Source organism: Alternaria infectoria (assembly GCF_024043175.1).
Source record: "Alternaria infectoria strain BMP 0036 chromosome Unknown scaffold_2, whole genome shotgun sequence".
NCBI classification, from domain to species: domain Eukaryota; kingdom Fungi; phylum Ascomycota; class Dothideomycetes; order Pleosporales; family Pleosporaceae; genus Alternaria; species Alternaria infectoria.
Window position 1 is genome coordinate 715,194 of NW_026250691.1, and position 17,316 is coordinate 732,509.

The following is a 17,316-nucleotide window of genomic DNA, read 5'->3' on the forward strand; positions in this document are numbered from 1 at the left end:
ACACAGGCCAAATCTGAACTGTTATTTCCTTCGCAGTCGAAGCCGTTCAATTAACCTCAACGACCCTGGAACGCGCGCGTCTGACATGACGGGACGAGCAGGCGGTCCGCCAAATGCTGCGACAGTTCACCGCAGCGACATGCGTGCATTGTATCCGGACTGCTACCTCACAGGCGAGCGACAAGACGTGCGTTGGTTGTTGGCGTTGGCGTTGGCTGTCATGCAGACGTTGGTGATGGGCAAGCTCACCTCGTTGGAGATGAAGTCACGCTAATGGGTCCGTGCACCACAAACTCGAATATTCAGTTCGCTTAGTCGAGCCACCTGGAATTCGCATCCATCGAGCTCTCCATCACGACAACTAACCTCACAGCACACCGGAGTCGAGCAAAATGTCGACATTCGAACCCGTCATTGTACGTACGCCCCGATAGACGCAGCCCGATATCCCAGGCACTGGCCTTCGCATGCCGCCGCACTGCCAGCCGCCTGCAATCCCGTCAACACCACGCATCTTCCTTGGACGTCTCGCTGACAGCGCACGCAGGTCATCGACGGCAAGGGCCACTTGCTCGGTCGCCTCGCCAGCACCGTCGCCAAGCAGCTCCTCAACGGCCAGAAGATCGTTGTTGTGCGATGCGAGGCCCTCAACATCTCCGGCGAGTTCTTCCGCGCCAAGTGTACGTACACCCACCGAACGAGCGAGCGAGATCAGGAGCAAGCCATGGAGTGCAATTGGTACATGGGGCTACAAGAGGATGATGTGGCCGGCGATTTGCACTTTGGCTGCTTTTTGGCGGAGCGCTCTAGGGACAATTTTCTGGCAAGACAGCAACTGACATGACCCTACAGTGAAGTACTCTGCTTTCCTGCGCAAGCAGACCCGTTACAACCCCACTCGTGGTGGTACGTATCCCCGTCCATACATGGCGCATTCGCGGTCCAACGTCGAATGTGCGCGTTCCTAGCCGACATGTGCTGACCCATCTGCCAGGTCCCTTCCACTTCCGCGCTCCCTCCAAGATGTTCTGGCGAACCGTCCGCGGTATGATTCCTCACAAGACTCCCCGCGGTAAGGCCGCCATGGAGCGCTTGAAGACCTTCGAGGGTGTCCCCGCTCCCTACGACAAGAAGAAGCGCGTCGTCGTTCCCCAGGCCCTGAGGGTGCTGAGGCTCAAGCCCGGACGCAAGTACTGCACTGTCGGCCGTCTCGGACACGAGTTCGGCTGGAAGTACCAGGACGTCGTTGCCCGGTATGTTGCTCCAGCCTATGTCAGCGAGATCAGAAATGCTAATCCATACGCAGTCTTGAGGAGCGCAGGAAGGTCAAGGGTGCCGCATACTACGAGCGCAAGAAGGCTATCCGCCGGCAGATGGCTGAGGCCAAGAAGACGGCCTCCGTCGACTCCAAGGTCCAGCAAGAGCTCACATCCCTCGCATACTAGAAATCGGCAGTCGATGAACAGTGTCGGTTTCAGTTTCGGTGACGTGGTTCGGCGTGGATTGCATTGGGCTCATGGGATGTTTATTTCCTCTACTATACTCCGACCATTCGAAAGGGTGTCCAGGCTAAAAGAGCACATCAATACCAGGGTGCTTACGTGTTCATGGGTCTCTTCGCGGTCGGTCTGCTGTGTCTTCAGGTACTCTTCCGGCTAGAAGCAATACGAAATGAAAAATCCCAGCTGATGTAAAGCATGGTGACGGCGTTGAGCATTCAGCAATAGACTTGTGGTTATGTTAATTCACTCACGATTCCCCTTATGCTTTGCATCCACCCTGCCGTGACGAAATGGACAAGTACCTTGCATTACAGCCTCGTAGTCCGATGTGTCTGCGATCCGGCGCGGTCGGGAGGATAGGGTATGCCTACTGGCGCTTAACCTCGGCTGTGACGTCGTGCCGCACCGGAACCGGTACCCTTCCCCAGGTTTCCCCATGGCTGGGAGCTTCAGGGTCATCTGTCAGCCATTGCGCCCTGTAAGAAACGTATCAGACCACGTTGTTCAGAGTATCACGACATCATTCTTTCCGTCGTCGCGCACCCCTGTCAAAAATCGCGTCCTGCAGCCCTCTCATCGCTCAAGACCTCGGACATCTCTCGCATCTCGTCCCACAGCGGAGCTACTCCGCACTCTGGCGTCTGTAGCTTCAGCTCAGCTGGGCCAAACTGTAGATCAATATTTCCGTCGCGTGTATATAAGCTGCTGTTAGAACGTTGATTCACCAGATCCTCGTGCAGATACAATGGAAGGTGCTAAAGATCGTCTCAAGCAACTCGCGTCGCATTTCACGTCCGCCAACCCTGTCCCTGGGCCACCGCCCATCCATCCTGGCGACAGCCACGAATACCATCATCGACACAACTTCCACACCCTCAGCCCGACATGGTTCCTCTGGCGCGCAGCGCAAATCGAGCCAGACGCCATGGCAATATACCACAAGACAGCGAACGGCAAGATCCTACGGCGCTCCTACGCTGAAGCTGCGGACCGCGCACGAGGGCTGGCATACTACCTGAGGAAACACGAGTATAAGAGGGTAGGCATATTGGCGACAAACACACCAGCATTCCTGGAGAGCACATTCGGTATCGCGGCGGCAGGAGGTGTCAATGTCGCTATCAACTACCGGTTGAAGCACGATGACATCAGTTACATCTTCCAGCACTCAGACGTGGACATGATCATTGCCGATGCTGAGTTTGTGGGCTTGTTGGACGAATACAAGAAGGAAAGACCAAACGTACCCATACTGATTGACACAGACACCGATGCGACAGAAGGCGAACTCTCGGGCCCTTTCGACGATGCAGTACTCGAGGGATTGAAGTACGATATTGAGCAAGGAGGCAAGGGCTGGGCAGATCTGGAGTCGCAGGCGAAGGACGAGGAAGACGTCATGGCACTCGCATACACCAGCGGAACAACAGCACGGCCGAAGGGGGTCGAATACACACATCGCGGCGTCTACCTTGCTGCCATGGGCAATGTCATCGAGTCTGGGCTGAACTATCATACCGGCCGCGCAAAGTACCTCTGGACTCTGCCAATGTTCCACGCGACGGGCTGGACATTCCCGTGGTCAGTCACCGCCGTCCGAGGAACGCATTATTGCCTCCGCAAGATCGACTACGCAGAGATCTGGCGCCTGCTCAAGGAGGAAGGCATCACGCATTTCAACGCCGCACCAACCGTCAACACCTTACTCTGCGCAGCGAAGGAAGCAGAGCGCCTACCCCAGCCAGTCAGAGTCACCGTAGCCGCAAGCCCACCGAGCGCATGGCTCTTCGAACAGATGTCCAACTTGAACCTACACCCCGTCCACGTCTACGGTCTTACGGAAACGTACGGTCCGATCACGAAAGGCTACCACATGCCCGAATGGGAAACGCTCCCCGAGAAGACGAAATACGATCGTATGGCACGACAAGGCCACGGCTTTATCATGGGCAAAGCGACGCGAGTCATCAAGACGGAGCAGCCGGAAGGCGTCCTCACTGACGTGGAAAGAAACGGCAAAGAGATTGGAGAAGTCATCTTCGAAGGCAACATCTGCGCAAAGGGCTACTACAAAGATGCCGAAGCGACGCGCAAGTTGTGGGAGGGTGGCTGGTTGCATACAGGCGATCTAGCCGTTTGGCATCCAGATGGAGCAATCCAGATCCTGGATCGTGCGAAGGACATCATCATCAGTGGTATGTTGTTGACTTTCCGAGCCTCACTCTTTTGACGCGACCTGCTAACCGAATGGCTCACAGGCGGCGAGAACATCTCCAGCGTAGCGCTCGAAGCCATGCTTTCCACGCACCCTTCTATCCTCGAAGTCGGCGTCTGCGCCGTGCCGGACTCACACTGGGGCGAGCGGCCCAAGGCTTTTGTTACCACAAAGGACGGCACAAACAGCGACACGTTGGGCGATGAGGTGATTCAGTGGGCCAAGGAGAACAGCAACATCAGTCGCTTCATGGTGCCCAGGGAGGTCGTGGTGGTCAAGGAGCTGCCCAAGACGAGCACGGGGAAGATACAGAAGAACGTACTCAGGGAGTGGGCGAGGAAGGGCAGTGTAGAGTAGCTGTGCTTACGGAAAAAATATCATACCTCCTCCACGGGGCCTCTCGGTCGCAAACACAGATGCAGAGTCATGTGTCTGCACCACCCGTGAAATTTGAGCACATGGTGAAGCAGCGTGGTAAGGGAAGCAATCGATGCTGCTTCTCCATTGAAAAGGAACTCAATGAGCCTGCGGTTCTGACTCAGATGTCAATTACTCTTAATCGATCCATTATGTTTTCACCTGACGAAGCTTTCATCAACACGAGCGAGATACTCAGCGATGCCGAGGCTCAATTCATCTACAACGGAGTTGAGGACGAGGTCGCTAAAGAGAACATTGATGCTGGACGTGTAGGAAATTCTAAAGACGATCCTAAATTTGCAGAGGCCAAAGCATATGCCGATCCAGAAGTTTCCAAGCAACTGCCCGCGGCTATTTTACAGGCTGAGGTTGAAGCTAGGACCGGACAGGGAGATCACTCGGGAGACCGGGCCGCTGATCGGGGATATGAGGTCGACAATGAACACCAGGCTAACGATGACGGACGGCACGCTGAGGTGAAAGGTGTACAAGCCCACGAAGGAAACGCACGAGCTGATGAAGAAGAGGTACAAGCCGACGACAGAGGTGTGCAAACCGACAATGAAGGAATACAGTCTCAGTACGGAGGCCTCAATATGGAATCAGCAATCACTAGCAGAGGAACAGAGAACACAGGTAAGTATCGAACGCCATTCTGCTTGATATAGTCCAGCTGACGCGTTAGACGATTCTGAAGCATCTGCAGCACCAGAACTGAAACGGTACAGAGAGTTTGTGCTTTCCAAGTTGCCCCTATCAGACGAAGACCAGAATGAGGTACGCGGGCTTCTTGATCAGTACGGTTGGCCAACGGTCTGGCAGTCTCTTGACTCAATCGAGGGCTGCGAAGATGGTCCTACATGGACTTGGCAAGATGTGGACAATGACCTGCTCGTGAGGCTGGGGGACGAGAGACTGCTGGGAATGGACGAGATAGCAGAGTACATATTCATTGGTATGCGAGTCAGTCAGTGTCATGACCAGTATAATTCTCTGACAACGGAATAAGAGGGGGGTTTAGAATATGTGTATAGTTTCGCTGTATACACACTGAATTGGCTGAATTGGCAAGATACTGTCGTTATGACCCTTCGCCGAGGATCGCACCCTCTGTTGAGGGTCACCGGAAGTGCCGGTACGATCTCAATACCACGTGCCCCCCTACAAACGAAGGAGTACCTAGGTAAACACCAATATGAGTCCTACGTCAACGTAATATCTTGGGTCGCAATGATACGTCGTGGCAAGCATGACCCCGTCCTACTGACTGATATCGCATCAAGTTTGTACGTCAGCAAACAGTGAGTATTATATAATGCTGATAAGCCAACCCTCTTGCAAGTCCTGACTGATACCTATCATGGCCTCCACATCATCTAGTGTAGATGTTCCCGCACCAGACCCAACTGTGGCGCCTACAATTCAATCACCTGGTAACCAAGCGCTAAACGATGTCGAGAAAATCCGGGATCTGGTCGCACGACGCAATCAAGCGCTCGACTCCTTAGACCTTGACCAAGAAGAGAAAGATGAATTACGTAAGGATTTGAATCAGACAGGTTGGCCGGTAACTCTTTGTAAAGGTGGCTCACAGGCAATGAGGGCCACGAATGAGTCGTTCGATACCCGCGATCTCTATGCACTGCTCTGTATCATGCGACACATGATCATACGACACCCCGATGTTGTGCCCGACGAATTGAATCTCTTCTTCTTGAATCAGGACAGCAAGAAGTTTAGCAATAAGTGGAGCAAGATGCAACAGAAGTGCAACGATAATTGGAATGAAGCAGATGACGAGGAGCTGATAAGGCTGTACGAGGGCATCAACAAGACTTTCAAGGATATTGCTAGTGAGCACTTCGCAGAGTTTCGAGAAGCCGCGAAGAAATTTCCGGAACCGGGTATACTGATCGAGATTGCGCATCTCACAGCTAAGAAAAGGCTGACAGCTAAAGAAAGGAAAGCGAAGCAGATGGCATTGGCAAATCAATGGAAAGCAGTACAAGGGTAGTGGGAATCTCAACAACTGGTGGGAGTACTCAAAGCTTACCGTAACTCTATGAGCATCCCAAGTCTCCCAATATCTGTAGAATGAATAGAACATGCCTTCATTGCAGTCAGTGATACCTGTGTGCGTACTGCGCGTGACGTATGGAGCACATGGCGAAGCCATACGGATACGAGAGCAATCGAAACTGAGAACGTAATGGAGAGAAGAAGACATTCAACTTACCGATTCTATAGCTAACTCCACCCATCCGCCATCAGTCACTCTCATTCTCGACCACATCCACCAACCACAGCATGTCGTCGAACGACCCAGTCGCCACTGCATCCGGTAACACAAGCACGATACTCAGCAACCTGGAGTACTTATTCGTCTACAACGGTCTAGCAGACGTGATAGCTACTGAGAGTCAAAGAGACGGACGCACGGGCCCATTTGCCGATGCGTATGCTAACGCCCAGATGTCTCTACGATTGTCTGCGGCGGTTGTACGTGCTGAGGAGCAGAAACTAATCATGGTAGCCCATCTCGCATCGAAGAAGAAGAATGACCAGGGATCTAGTGGCAACAACCAAGGAGTTGAAGGTAATGAACACGCTGGCCAGGGATACGACGATGGCACAGGTAGCAGTGCAGGTGGCAGGAATTAGGGCGCCAGACAAGAACAATCCTGTGTTGCCACCTCAATTGAAACGTTTTACGGAGGTGTAGTCAGAAAGTATACATATTCGAGGTAGCCTCTTGTTATCGGGAAGTGATGTCGCCGGAAGTGTGAGAGATGGATACTGGCACGTAGCTTCCAATTCCACGATCGCTGAGACTCTAGCGCGAGCTGCTAGCCCATCTGGGCGTGTGACTTCCGTAATCCCAATAAGCTTGGAAGGGCGTTGATCTCCAGACAACTGAGCTGAATCACACCAAGCTGTTGCATCGACGCCTTTATCGCAACGTGACCCTCCTTGTCACCATAAGCGCTCACATCACCCACCCGTGAATACCCACGAACACCACATCGAACCAAGCCTGCGCCGCCATGAACACTACTGCCCAATTCGGTGTCTCAAGCCCTTCACACCACATCTTGTATGCCTGCCAGATCGCCACATGATCCGCTGCGAGCACCGCCTTCCCAGCAATCCCAACACCGATAGTGATCTTGCGCTTGAGAAGCGAGCCGCTTTCATTGTCATGCGCGATGAACACGAGATAGGCGATCCAGAAGCACGTTGATACTACGAGAGAGATGGATGCGAAATACGGAAGGAGGGGCGCGGTGTCAGTGTGTGGGGTGTGAGGCTGCGTGAGACGTCAATAGAGGACTATCAAACCTGGTTGATTACTTACGGGATCCGCTTGCGTACCACTGCTTCGACTTGCCCAGATAGTCGCAAAGATAGCGCTGACACATGAGACAAACACGAAGAGAGTATTCATCAGTGCGCGAGCGGCATTGGTGTGCTTTGCAACAAGACGGTATTCGCTTGAGCGGGGGCGCTGGGTAGCTGCGCCGTAGGAAGGCAGGAGAGGTTCTTGTGACATGGTTTGGAGTGTGTACTGCGTATGTCTTGATACTTGCTGCTAATAGAGAGAGTGTGCAGTTTGTGTTGGAGCTCTCGAAGAGGAAGTGGGGCAATTGGGGCGTGGTGGTACAGATGAGTAAGGCTCAGCTTGACTGCTGTCCGAGCTCATGAATTGAAGCTTCTCTGAGAAAAATGGTATTCTCTGACAACTGTACAAGAATCGTCTATCGCTTTAGGAAGTCAAATAATCCTCTAGTACTCTCAAAAATCTGTACCCCAACTCACCTAATCTATCGTTTCCTCTTCTCCTCCTCCAACTTCTTAGCCGCAGCCTTCTTCGCCTTCTCCCTCCTCCCAACGGCTGCCTCCGCACCAATACCACCAAAAACCAGTCCAACACCTAGCCACTGCATGCCGGTAATCTCATGACCGAACCACCACACACTCCAAACCATGGTCAGCATCTTCCTCGTGACCGTCACTGTAACAAGCAGCAACGAGCTGAAGTGGGCTAGAGTGTGGAAGATGAAGACCTGGCCTATAGCGCCACAGGCGGAGAACATGAGGACGTCCCAGCCGACAGCGGGGTATGTGGTTATGAACGAGAGCGCGTCGGAGAGTTCACCGGATGAGGAGCGTGGGTCAAGGCCAATCCAGGCAGCGATGGGAGTGGAGGCAAGGAGAGGTGTGATGAGGAGGTACGACACTGTCAGTGCTGTTGACATGATGTTCTGGGCGCACATCATCTGGGGCCCGGTAAAACCTTTGAAACTGCTGAAGATGTGATCTTGAACCGTGTTTGTAAGGCCGTCGAAGAGAAGATTTACCCCGAGCAGGATTAAACCAATAGTCTGCGAGGCGTCTGCGCTGACACCCTTCTTCGCGGCCTTCTTCGCCGTGGACGGGCTGTGTAGTGTAAAGACCGCGACTCCGAGGGTTACGAAACCGACGACGGCGTACTTGTACATTGGGTATCGCTTCTGGAAGAGCGAGATGTGGAGGAACATGACCGGGAGCAGTTTGCAGCTCTTGGCTAGGATGAAGGTGACGTAGTCAATGTGCTTGAGACTTGCGTATCCGAAGGGGGACGCGAGCGATGACGTGACGGCGATTCCGAGGAGCGGCATGAGGATGTCCTTTGAGGGGAAGATGGGTAGGACTTTGCGCACGCCGGTTTTGGGGTCTTTCTTCGCGGACAGGTTGAGGTAGAGGAGGCCGGTGATGGCAGCGAAGGCGGATTGGACGGTGTTGAGGAAGATGGAGTACGTGAAGCGCTGGTTGCTGGGGCCGTGGGTGGTGGTTGTTAATCGCTCTTGGATCCATGCCCAGGTCATGCTATCATGTGTTAGCTATGTTCCCGTCTAACGTAATATTGTACATTGCGACCTCATACACGATGAAAGCTGAACAGGTCTGCAGCCTACATTGACGTAAAAACGTACAAAGTAGGCGACATGACATCAACGTAGGCTCTAGGGTGACTTACAAACTTCCATATATACCAGCGACACAGATAACCAGCTGGAACAGCCCTGCTTCCTTTTGCTCTTGAGGGTTCCGCGCATGGAGCTCTGCTTGCTCTTCCAGCTTCTGTTCGATCGAATGCACCGCGCCGTCCAATTGGTGGTGCTGCGCGTCTCCTTTCGCGTTTCCATTCGTCTCATTGACCTTGCGACGAGAGGCTTCCGCCATTGTGTGTGCTGTATCGTGGGTATCGCTAGTGACGTCGTGGGAGTTGATTGAGGAAGGCGCGCGCCGCGTTCGTGTTGTAGCGTGTCGCGCTGTGTGTAAAGGAGTGGACTGCGCGATGATGATGCGCGAGGGATACAGAGAAACAGTGTTCCTTGAGCGACTGTGGGTCAGTGGAAAGTGTACACCTGGCTTTAGGTTTAGATTACACCTGCGCCATAGGCAGTTCTAAAGCTTCAACCGTGGCATCAGTGGCCGGGCCGGGGCTAAGACGGAGTTAGAAGCGAGCACGGGCCGTGTTTGAGCCTCAGGGATCGACTCGACCGGGGCGCGCCACCCACTCGCTAGTGTGTGGAGCGCCGCTTCACTGCGAGCTGGAGGAGCACACACACGATGCAAAGGGCGCCAATCTGCCGACTGAGTTTTCATGAGATTGTGTCATTTATTGTGGGAGAAGGTATCTACGCATAGTCTGGAAAAAGCATCAAAGCCTTCTCCGCGCTTACCGCTCCAGCCGTTCATAAGGTCGTGAAAATATGCTCGCTAAAAAAGAAGATCCAAGGCCAAACGCCAGCAGATGCAGCCCCCACTCTGTTCCGGGGCCCAGAAGGCAAGCTCACGCCTCACCTCTGACAATCTTCGAAACAGCGCTCTTGACCAGCACCCACATTGGCCCAGCGTTGACTTCCTTGCCGCCGCCCTCCTCCATCCCGCATTTCCTCTTCCACGCATCTCTCCACCCTCGCTCCGTATCCTTTTGTTTGAGCCTCATCAGTTGCCCCGCTCGCTTTCCTTGCCTTCTGTACCCCGCCATGAATGCGTCCCATTCTTTCCTCTCCTTGACGAAGACGACTACTCCGTTTCCTGCATCGATAGGCTGGCTGCCTCTAGATAGAATCCGCGCTTCCCACGCGCTGCCCATGGATTGAAACGTGAAGTTCGCGCTATGCAAGACGTAGTAGCGCTTCCGCTTGCCGAACTTTGACGCAGCGTTGGAGGAGGGCGTGATCCAGTGTGTTGCGCGTGAGTAGATGCCGTCTGCAAGTGCCTCGTGGAGAAGCTCTGAAGGGATGTACTGGCGGCACTGAAGAAGCAACTTGTTACGGAGCAGACTGATGTCGATGTCTGGGTGGGCGGTAGGTATTTGTGGCGAATGAGACAATAGTGCCTTGGTTTGCGTACGCGTTGATCGCGCTGGTGGCTTCGATATGCGTCCTGATGCTCGAATGACAGTGACTGGGTTGCTGAATTGGTGAGGGGTAATCGTCTGCGTTTGGATGGGCGCCATGATAGTCGTGGTGCTCGGTTGAGAGTGGTGTGTGCTTTGTAGGCGGTGTCAAGTCTCGTAGGCTTCAAACCGTGAATCCGTATGGTGTTGTCTGGTAGGGGAGTTGCGGATGGAGTAAGGAATATTGTGGAGGAGCAGAAGCGAGGCAGAGAGGGAACATGCGGTCAAGAAATCATCTTTAACCATCATGCACCCCTTCCTAGAAGAGCTAGCTCCTGAAAAGAAACAGCTACTACCCAGCCTTCGGAAATCAGTCGGGGTGCCAAATCTGTCTCTGCCCTAGTCTACCGCCTGCCCGCGTCTGGCGTCTGGGCGATCCTGGAAGGATTAGCGAGGCACACGAAGCCTGCCTGCCGAACCTCACCGTGGGCGAGCATCCCGCGCCTGCAGCGTTTGTCGTTCGAGCTTGTGCTTCTCCAAGGACTTCTTTGACGGAACACCTTCCTCTCACTGCTGAACCCTCTGTGGAAAGCTCAGTTGTTGTGGCGAAGACATCGTGCTCCGGTGCTCAGCGTCCGAGCGTGACACTAATGACGTATTCCCGATTGGAGGGTCCAACGGTTCGGAACATCTGGGCAGCCTCGTTCTGCACGTGCAATGCTGCACTCATTTCCCCTTGGGCAGCACCATCATCAAACCTTCGCAAGTACCACATCACGTTACGAGTAGTTCGCAGTCTAGACACTATCATCATAGAATTCTAAATATTGGTAGTAGATGTTGTTTGTTTGTATCGGAGTGTCGGTAGGGGAGCAAGGGAGAGGGAAGGGTTTCGGGTAAGGAGTGAGGGAGTGATTAGGAAGGTACATCGGAGTGTCGGAGTAGAGCTCGGGACGTGGTGAGAAGCTTCTCACTTCTTCCCAACTCTTCTTCGCCAAGAAAACCCAAAGATGGATGTCAGAGCTGCTACCCTTGAGCAGATGTACTATCCGGATATCAAAGGCCATAACGTCATGACATTCGTGAGCCGCTCAGCGTGCACTCAGTTCTCTCTCGACAATAGTAAGAAAAGTAAATAATGCTCCAGACAATCCGTGGTATCCATCAGTAACAGCAAGTAAGAAATTCAGCAATTCCATGCTTTTGTTGTCGGTTTTCGTGGTCTCCGTTTCGGGAGACATGAATGCAGATGGCGACGGATGTGAAGAGCTGGCGACTGACAGCGAGGCCTGCACGGCCTCAAGCTATCTTGCACCTCCCAAGAGGGTTGGCAATACCCAACGGCGCCGACGTTGGGTAGCAGATGCGCTAGAGAGCGGTCTACTCCTGGGCCTGGCTGCGGCGCATCTTCTCGGCCTCCAAGTTCTCGTACAGCAGATAGAGCGCCTTCTCATTGGCACTGGCACTACCAGTGATGGTGAACATGCGCTCGCCGGTGTCATCGTGAGGTGCCTTGGCGATGGAGATGCGGGCGTTGGACGTCTTGCGGATCTCGCTGATCTTGCTACCGCCGCGTCCGATGATACAGCCGACCATGTCAGACGGGATGCTGATGTTCTGGGTCTGCATCTCTTCGCCATCCTCGGTGTGCGTTGGGGGCGGGGGCCTGCTGGCGGCATCGGAGCCAGATCGTCGAGAAAAGGCAGGAGGCGCGTCACTGAAGTCAGCGCCGTGACCAGTGCGGTTGTACGAGCGTCCGCCCATACCACCGGCGGGTGCGCCACCGCCGTTGGACAGAGGGACCGGACCAGCACCAGGCTGAACCCTGACGGCGGGGTTGTAGAGGACAGTGCCGTAGCCGCGCTCGTGGTCGTCGATGAGGCACTTGCCAATCTCCCAGATAGCCTTCTCGATACCGCCGGGCGAGCCCTGGACTTCGACGATGCGCTCGGTGGACTGGGGGAGCATCTCCTTCTGTGCGACCATGCGCACGCCGGAGGCATCCTGGATCTGCTTGATCTTCAGGCCCTGGCGACCAATGATGGTGCCCATTTGGTTGTGCGAGATGAGCAGGCGGATGGCTACAGAAGTTAGCTTGGTATCAGCGCTCGAACGCAGCCATGTCGCTGGGAAGCGCCGGGGTGTCGCAATTGTACGTACGATGAGTGCCGTCGGTGCGGATAACGCCGCCCATGCCCATAGCAGGGGCGCCCTCGAGCAGACCTTTGGCGACTAGGCCATAAGCCTTGGAGATGCCAGAGAGGCTACCGGTGACGGAGAGGACGCGGTCATGGACACCTTGGACGACCTTGCTGACACCGGCGCGCACACCAGTCTCGTCGCGCAGGTCGGCGACGTTCTTGCCCGCCTTGCCTATGATGACTCCGGCTTCCTTGGACGAAACAATGGCTCGCAGAGTGAGCTGCGACTCAGCATATTCCTCTTCGGTGCGCGGGACTACTTCGCCCTCGCCGTCCATGTTGAGGCGGTCCAGCTGGTCGGCGACGCGGCTAGCATCCTGACCGGGGCCGGGTTGGGGCTCTTCTGAGGACATGTTGTGGGGATGGCCTAGGGACGGGCTGCAGCTGCGGTCAGTGACGTAGTTTTGCGACGCGCGCACTATCGCGATACTTACAAGAGAAGAAGGTGGGTCGCGGAGACAGAGAAGAGAGCTGGGTGTGCTGCGGCGGAGGGGTAGGAGAGGACGAGTCGAAAGTGTCGAGGCTATCGTGCTACGTATCAGCAGTTGTGTCAAAGGCTCGTGTTTGGGAGTGTGCATGGAAGCTACTCACTGGCGACTACGGAAGTGGCGGGGGAGGTGGTCGGTGCGGGATAGCGGACAGATAGGTAAGAGGGGGAGGGCGCAAGGGTAGGTGGGAGGGAGCGGAGAGGAGGATTGGGGGACGCGTGGGAGAAGAGAAGAGGCGTGTTGGCGGAACCTCTCTGGAGCGTGCAGATAGAGTGGAGGTAAGGTGACGGAGGGGAGACGAAGCCCTGGGTCTGCGCAATATTAGGGCGGCAGGATGTAGCTTTCCTTAGCGAGACGGACGAGCCTTGCCCTATTCACAAACATTGCAGGTGCTGGGAGACACTGCAGGGGATTCGGCGCAATCGCTGTCCTCGTGCAGCAGGCGGCACTGAATCTACGGGAGCAATCACCATGCATGGCCTGCATGCCGGCGAGAATGCATCAAGCTGTTCGCAACTCTCGCGCGCCCCATCACCGAAGACAGAACAGAATAGACCCCGCGTGCACGAGCCCCGAAAACGGCCAAGGCCCCGCGAAGATGCAGCTAAATCCAGCATTTTCAGGGTACTGGCTAGCCACGACTAGAATGTGAATGTATCGTGCCGCTGAATTCCATGATTGGCTGAGATGCGCGGGTTTTCTGCCTTCCATTGTTCGATTGAGACTAGGCCTTCACCACGCCTACGTATGCAGCGGCCTCCCAACACCACCCAATGCGCGCTCACACATCAACCAACGCCAGCTCGTGCTTTATCCACTCTCTCAAACGCCGTACCATAGCCTCACACCGCCTCAACACCATTCAATGCAGTCAATCTGCATGCGCCCTACTTTTGCGCCTCGAAAACGACCTTCTGCACCTTCATCTTGTCGAATAACTCGTAGCCCTCAATGGCGTCGCTCAACGGCATGACTTTATCAGCCATAAAGCTGTCACATATTAGTCAGCGGCTTACACTCCTGCATTATCATCAAACTCACCCAAGCTTATCCTGATGCCTCTTCAAGCTGTCAAGTGCTTCCTCAAACACACTTCTCACAGGGCACCTTCCCATCTGAACTCTGACGTTCTTCCCATACGCCTCATTTCCAGACCAGGGAATCTCGCCGTTGTGAACTCCGACCGAGCTGATGACGCCCCAGGGTCGGATCAATTCGTATCCCATTCGAAGCGCAGGAGACAGACCGACCACTTCGATGACAATGTCAGCTCCACGGCCGTCTGTGAGCTCCTTGACGCGCTTATCGAGACCCTCACGATCGGTCTGGAAGTTCCAGGGTTCCGCACCCAGTGACTTGGCAAGTTCGAGGCGCGAAGGTACTGAGTCAACAGCGAGAATGTGCTTTGGCTTGTAGTCGGTGATGTTGCACAGCGCGCAGAGAGCTACAGGACCGCAGCCAATAAGCACAACAACACTGTCTTTGATCTCCTCGGGAGTGGAATATTGGAAGCCGTTCTTAGCTGCAAACATGCCTGTTGGGAAGATGTCTGCCATAAGAACCAGTGCCTCGTCTTTGATGCCAGGTGGTGCTTTGACGGCTGTGGAGTCTGCGAGGGGAATTCGGACGTATTCTGCCTGGCCACCGTCTAGGGCAGGACATCCAAAAAGCTGACATTTGACGCATCGCGAGGAGAAGCCGTGGGTGCAGTAGAAACACTCGCCACAGCATGTTGTGAAAGGAGAGACAACATGGTCGCCAACTTTCAAGCTCTTTACCGATGAGCCTATTTCGTGAACGTGGCCGGTAAACTCATGGCCCATCACAAAGTCGGTAGCAGATGGCTGATGACCGCGGAATACGTGTAATTCGCTTGGAGTAAATGTCAGAGATGCTGTTGTTATAGTTGGTGACTTTCAGTACCTGCCGCATAATGCCGTCTGTGAAGGATAAGAATTAGTAGGAGGTGATGGTATTGATCAGCGTACGTGCCTTTTCAACTTTCACGATAACATCTCCTGCATCTTGAATCTTCGGAATTGGTCTGTCTTCAATCACCACCTTCCCCGGTCCCTTGAATACGACTGCTTTCATGCCGTGCCTCTTGGTATGTTGTCAGGAGTAATTATGGTTATTGAAAGTCAAGAGAAAAGATTGTGATCAGGAGATTCAGGAGGAAAGCAGATGTATTTCAAAAAACTGCCTGCAACCAAGTGGAGCTTGTGGACTAAGTACAGGGCGCACGCCCTGACGACATCGGAGGCGCGAAATGCTCCTCGGTGATGATGTGGTGTGGTAGCTCCAACCCCGCCGAGGTTCGACTGCGGGGTAGAGAGGATGGGCAGTGAGAGCACATTGGCTGCAAGCGTGTATAGTAGCTTAGATAAAAATCGCTAAGATGGTACGCGAATCCTGAGAGGTTGATCAAGGAATGTTTCGACCCGCGTCTTGGGTTGCTGTCGGGTGCCCCGGTTCGCGACGGACTCCGACAAGCTTGAAGCTCGACGTAGCTCTCCGCCTCCTTCCGCACCAGTACTTCAGTATATCGATAGGAAATTGCGACAACGCTATAGAGTGCAACATACCATGTGAATCCACATGAACGCCTTGTCCAAAGCTCACCAAAATCCAAGCGTGTAAACACCATCCAGGTAAACAAGCCGTATCGCAGTATCCAATCCAAAACTCCCAGCAAATGCCCTTTCAATATGACGTCGATGCTGCGTAGTAGAGTTCCGTCTTCAGGTGACGGTGCACAGAAGCTCTTCCTCCAAGATGAACTTGCCCTCCTTGTACTTTTCACTGGCTTCATACGCCTTATCGTATTTCCAGCCGACAGTCTCCTTGCATTGGCGGCAGTGGATGTCGCGTACTATGTGACGTCCCGTGGTCATATTGCGCTCGTTGGGGTCCGACTCGGTGATGTTGACGACGGTATCGAAGAGGTACGCCTTGCCGTGTTGACCGCGGAAGTTCTCATGACGGTTAGCGATATGGCTACGTGTGGGAGTTCAATATGCGCTCACCCTGCTGAGTATGTCGTCATGGTTGGAGAGATGCGTCTTGCAGTTCTTGCAGCCGTAGATGCGCGACGTGGTCGAGTTGAGGTAGATGTTGTACGTGAGGCCCATAGTGATAGACAGGCGATCCGACGCGTGAATCGAGGGCTGCTGCGGCGTGGGAGTTGTGTCGAGACCGTGGCGGTAATCAGAACGGTAGTCAGAGGTGGCCACTCGTTGTTGGTCGCCGCCGGTCATACGTGCTGTTGGCGCGGGTGCAAGGGGAGAAAGGTGGCGGGGAGCTAGCGGTGAAGCGTTTGAGGGGCCGATGGTTGTGGCTCCCGCTGTTGCGCCCAAGCGCGATTGCTATCTTGGGATGTGGAGTGAAGCTTTGGACCTGGAGGTGACGGCGCGGTCCCTGCTGGCACGTGCGCGTCAGGTGGGCGGGATGACGAAGGCGAGGGGCACAGCCGGGTAAACACTTGGGCAGGGTTGCTATATGGGATGAGATCGGATGCTCTACGGATATCTATGTGGCATGTGCTGTGACTTTGTGGAACCAGGTAACGAGTTCCATGGGAGCCTGACAGCTACAGAGCTAGTGCATGGTGAGATGGTGTGTAGTCAGCTGGTGACGCACGTGAGGGCACGCTGAGCTGGAATACCTAGGCAGTCCGGGTACAGTCGTGTCAATGGGAACCGAGAACATGAACAGTCGACTAAATGGAAAGCATCTTCTGCATCAGATCATTGACAGACACCCTGTGACAAACCACAGCCACGCCAATTTCCTGTTCGGGAGATCATTGTCGGTCTTGCTGCCTTTGAACGTCTCTCCGCAACGGCGAGTCATCCTATAAGCGCTTGTCTACCTCAAGTCATCTTCTCGGTGTTGTTGTTGCCATGGCCGAGTGTGTGCATGCACCTGCAAACAGAGAGCGTTTTACATTGGCACACAAAGAAGCAGGCTGGTGGTTGAGAGGCCAGCGCATCGACGATGAAAAGGACGATGAGCGTTGGTAGTGGACAGACTATCGCATCCTCTATGCAAGGTATTGTTGTCGTCTGTTGATACTGCGCGTCCCAGCCTCTCTCCGCGGATT

General features: G+C 54.3%; 8 protein-coding genes across 8 annotated transcripts; 3 read left to right on the forward strand and 5 right to left on the reverse strand.

The window, feature by feature from the left end:
* Positions 1–392: 392 nt before the first annotated feature.
* On the forward strand, positions 393–1,445 carry CRP46 (60S ribosomal protein L16; the record flags this gene model as incomplete). Its single annotated transcript, XM_051493086.1, has 5 exons — positions 393–416; positions 548–680; positions 853–906; positions 995–1,253; positions 1,307–1,445. 5 exons carry the CDS (start codon positions 393–395, stop codon positions 1,443–1,445), a joined length of 609 nt encoding a protein of 202 aa, XP_051356317.1.
* Positions 1,446–4,286: 2,841 nt separating this feature from the next.
* J4E92_001676 (uncharacterized protein) lies at positions 4,287–5,145 on the forward strand (the record flags this gene model as incomplete). The annotated part of the gene is made up of 2 exons (XM_051493087.1): positions 4,287–4,773; positions 4,811–5,145. 2 exons carry the CDS (start codon positions 4,287–4,289, stop codon positions 5,143–5,145), a joined length of 822 nt encoding a protein of 273 aa, XP_051356318.1.
* A 352-nt stretch (positions 5,146–5,497) lies between these two features.
* Positions 5,498–6,798, forward strand: J4E92_001677 (uncharacterized protein; the record flags this gene model as incomplete). The annotated part of the gene is made up of 2 exons (XM_051493088.1): positions 5,498–6,147; positions 6,444–6,798. 2 exons carry the CDS (start codon positions 5,498–5,500, stop codon positions 6,796–6,798), a joined length of 1,005 nt encoding a protein of 334 aa, XP_051356319.1.
* Positions 6,799–7,958: 1,160 nt separating this feature from the next.
* Positions 7,959–9,360, reverse strand: J4E92_001678 (uncharacterized protein; the record flags this gene model as incomplete). Its single annotated transcript, XM_051493089.1, has 2 exons — positions 7,959–9,003; positions 9,155–9,360. 2 exons carry the CDS (start codon positions 9,358–9,360, stop codon positions 7,959–7,961), a joined length of 1,251 nt encoding a protein of 416 aa, XP_051356320.1.
* A 613-nt stretch (positions 9,361–9,973) lies between these two features.
* On the reverse strand, positions 9,974–10,645 carry J4E92_001679 (uncharacterized protein; the record flags this gene model as incomplete). Its single annotated transcript, XM_051493090.1, has 1 exon — positions 9,974–10,645. One exon carries the CDS (start codon positions 10,643–10,645, stop codon positions 9,974–9,976), a length of 672 nt encoding a protein of 223 aa, XP_051356321.1.
* Positions 10,646–11,905: 1,260 nt separating this feature from the next.
* Positions 11,906–13,079, reverse strand: J4E92_001680 (uncharacterized protein; the record flags this gene model as incomplete). The annotated part of the gene is made up of 2 exons (XM_051493091.1): positions 11,906–12,606; positions 12,686–13,079. 2 exons carry the CDS (start codon positions 13,077–13,079, stop codon positions 11,906–11,908), a joined length of 1,095 nt encoding a protein of 364 aa, XP_051356322.1.
* Positions 13,080–14,101: 1,022 nt separating this feature from the next.
* J4E92_001681 (uncharacterized protein) lies at positions 14,102–15,037 on the reverse strand (the record flags this gene model as incomplete). The annotated part of the gene is made up of 2 exons (XM_051493092.1): positions 14,102–14,204; positions 14,256–15,037. The coding sequence occupies 2 exons, from the start codon at positions 15,035–15,037 to the stop codon at positions 14,102–14,104; spliced, it is 885 nt and encodes a 294-aa protein (XP_051356323.1).
* Positions 15,038–15,955: 918 nt separating this feature from the next.
* On the reverse strand, positions 15,956–16,471 carry J4E92_001682 (uncharacterized protein; the record flags this gene model as incomplete). The annotated part of the gene is made up of 2 exons (XM_051493093.1): positions 15,956–16,189; positions 16,241–16,471. The coding sequence occupies 2 exons, from the start codon at positions 16,469–16,471 to the stop codon at positions 15,956–15,958; spliced, it is 465 nt and encodes a 154-aa protein (XP_051356324.1).
* Between the last annotated feature and the right edge of the window lie 845 nt (positions 16,472–17,316).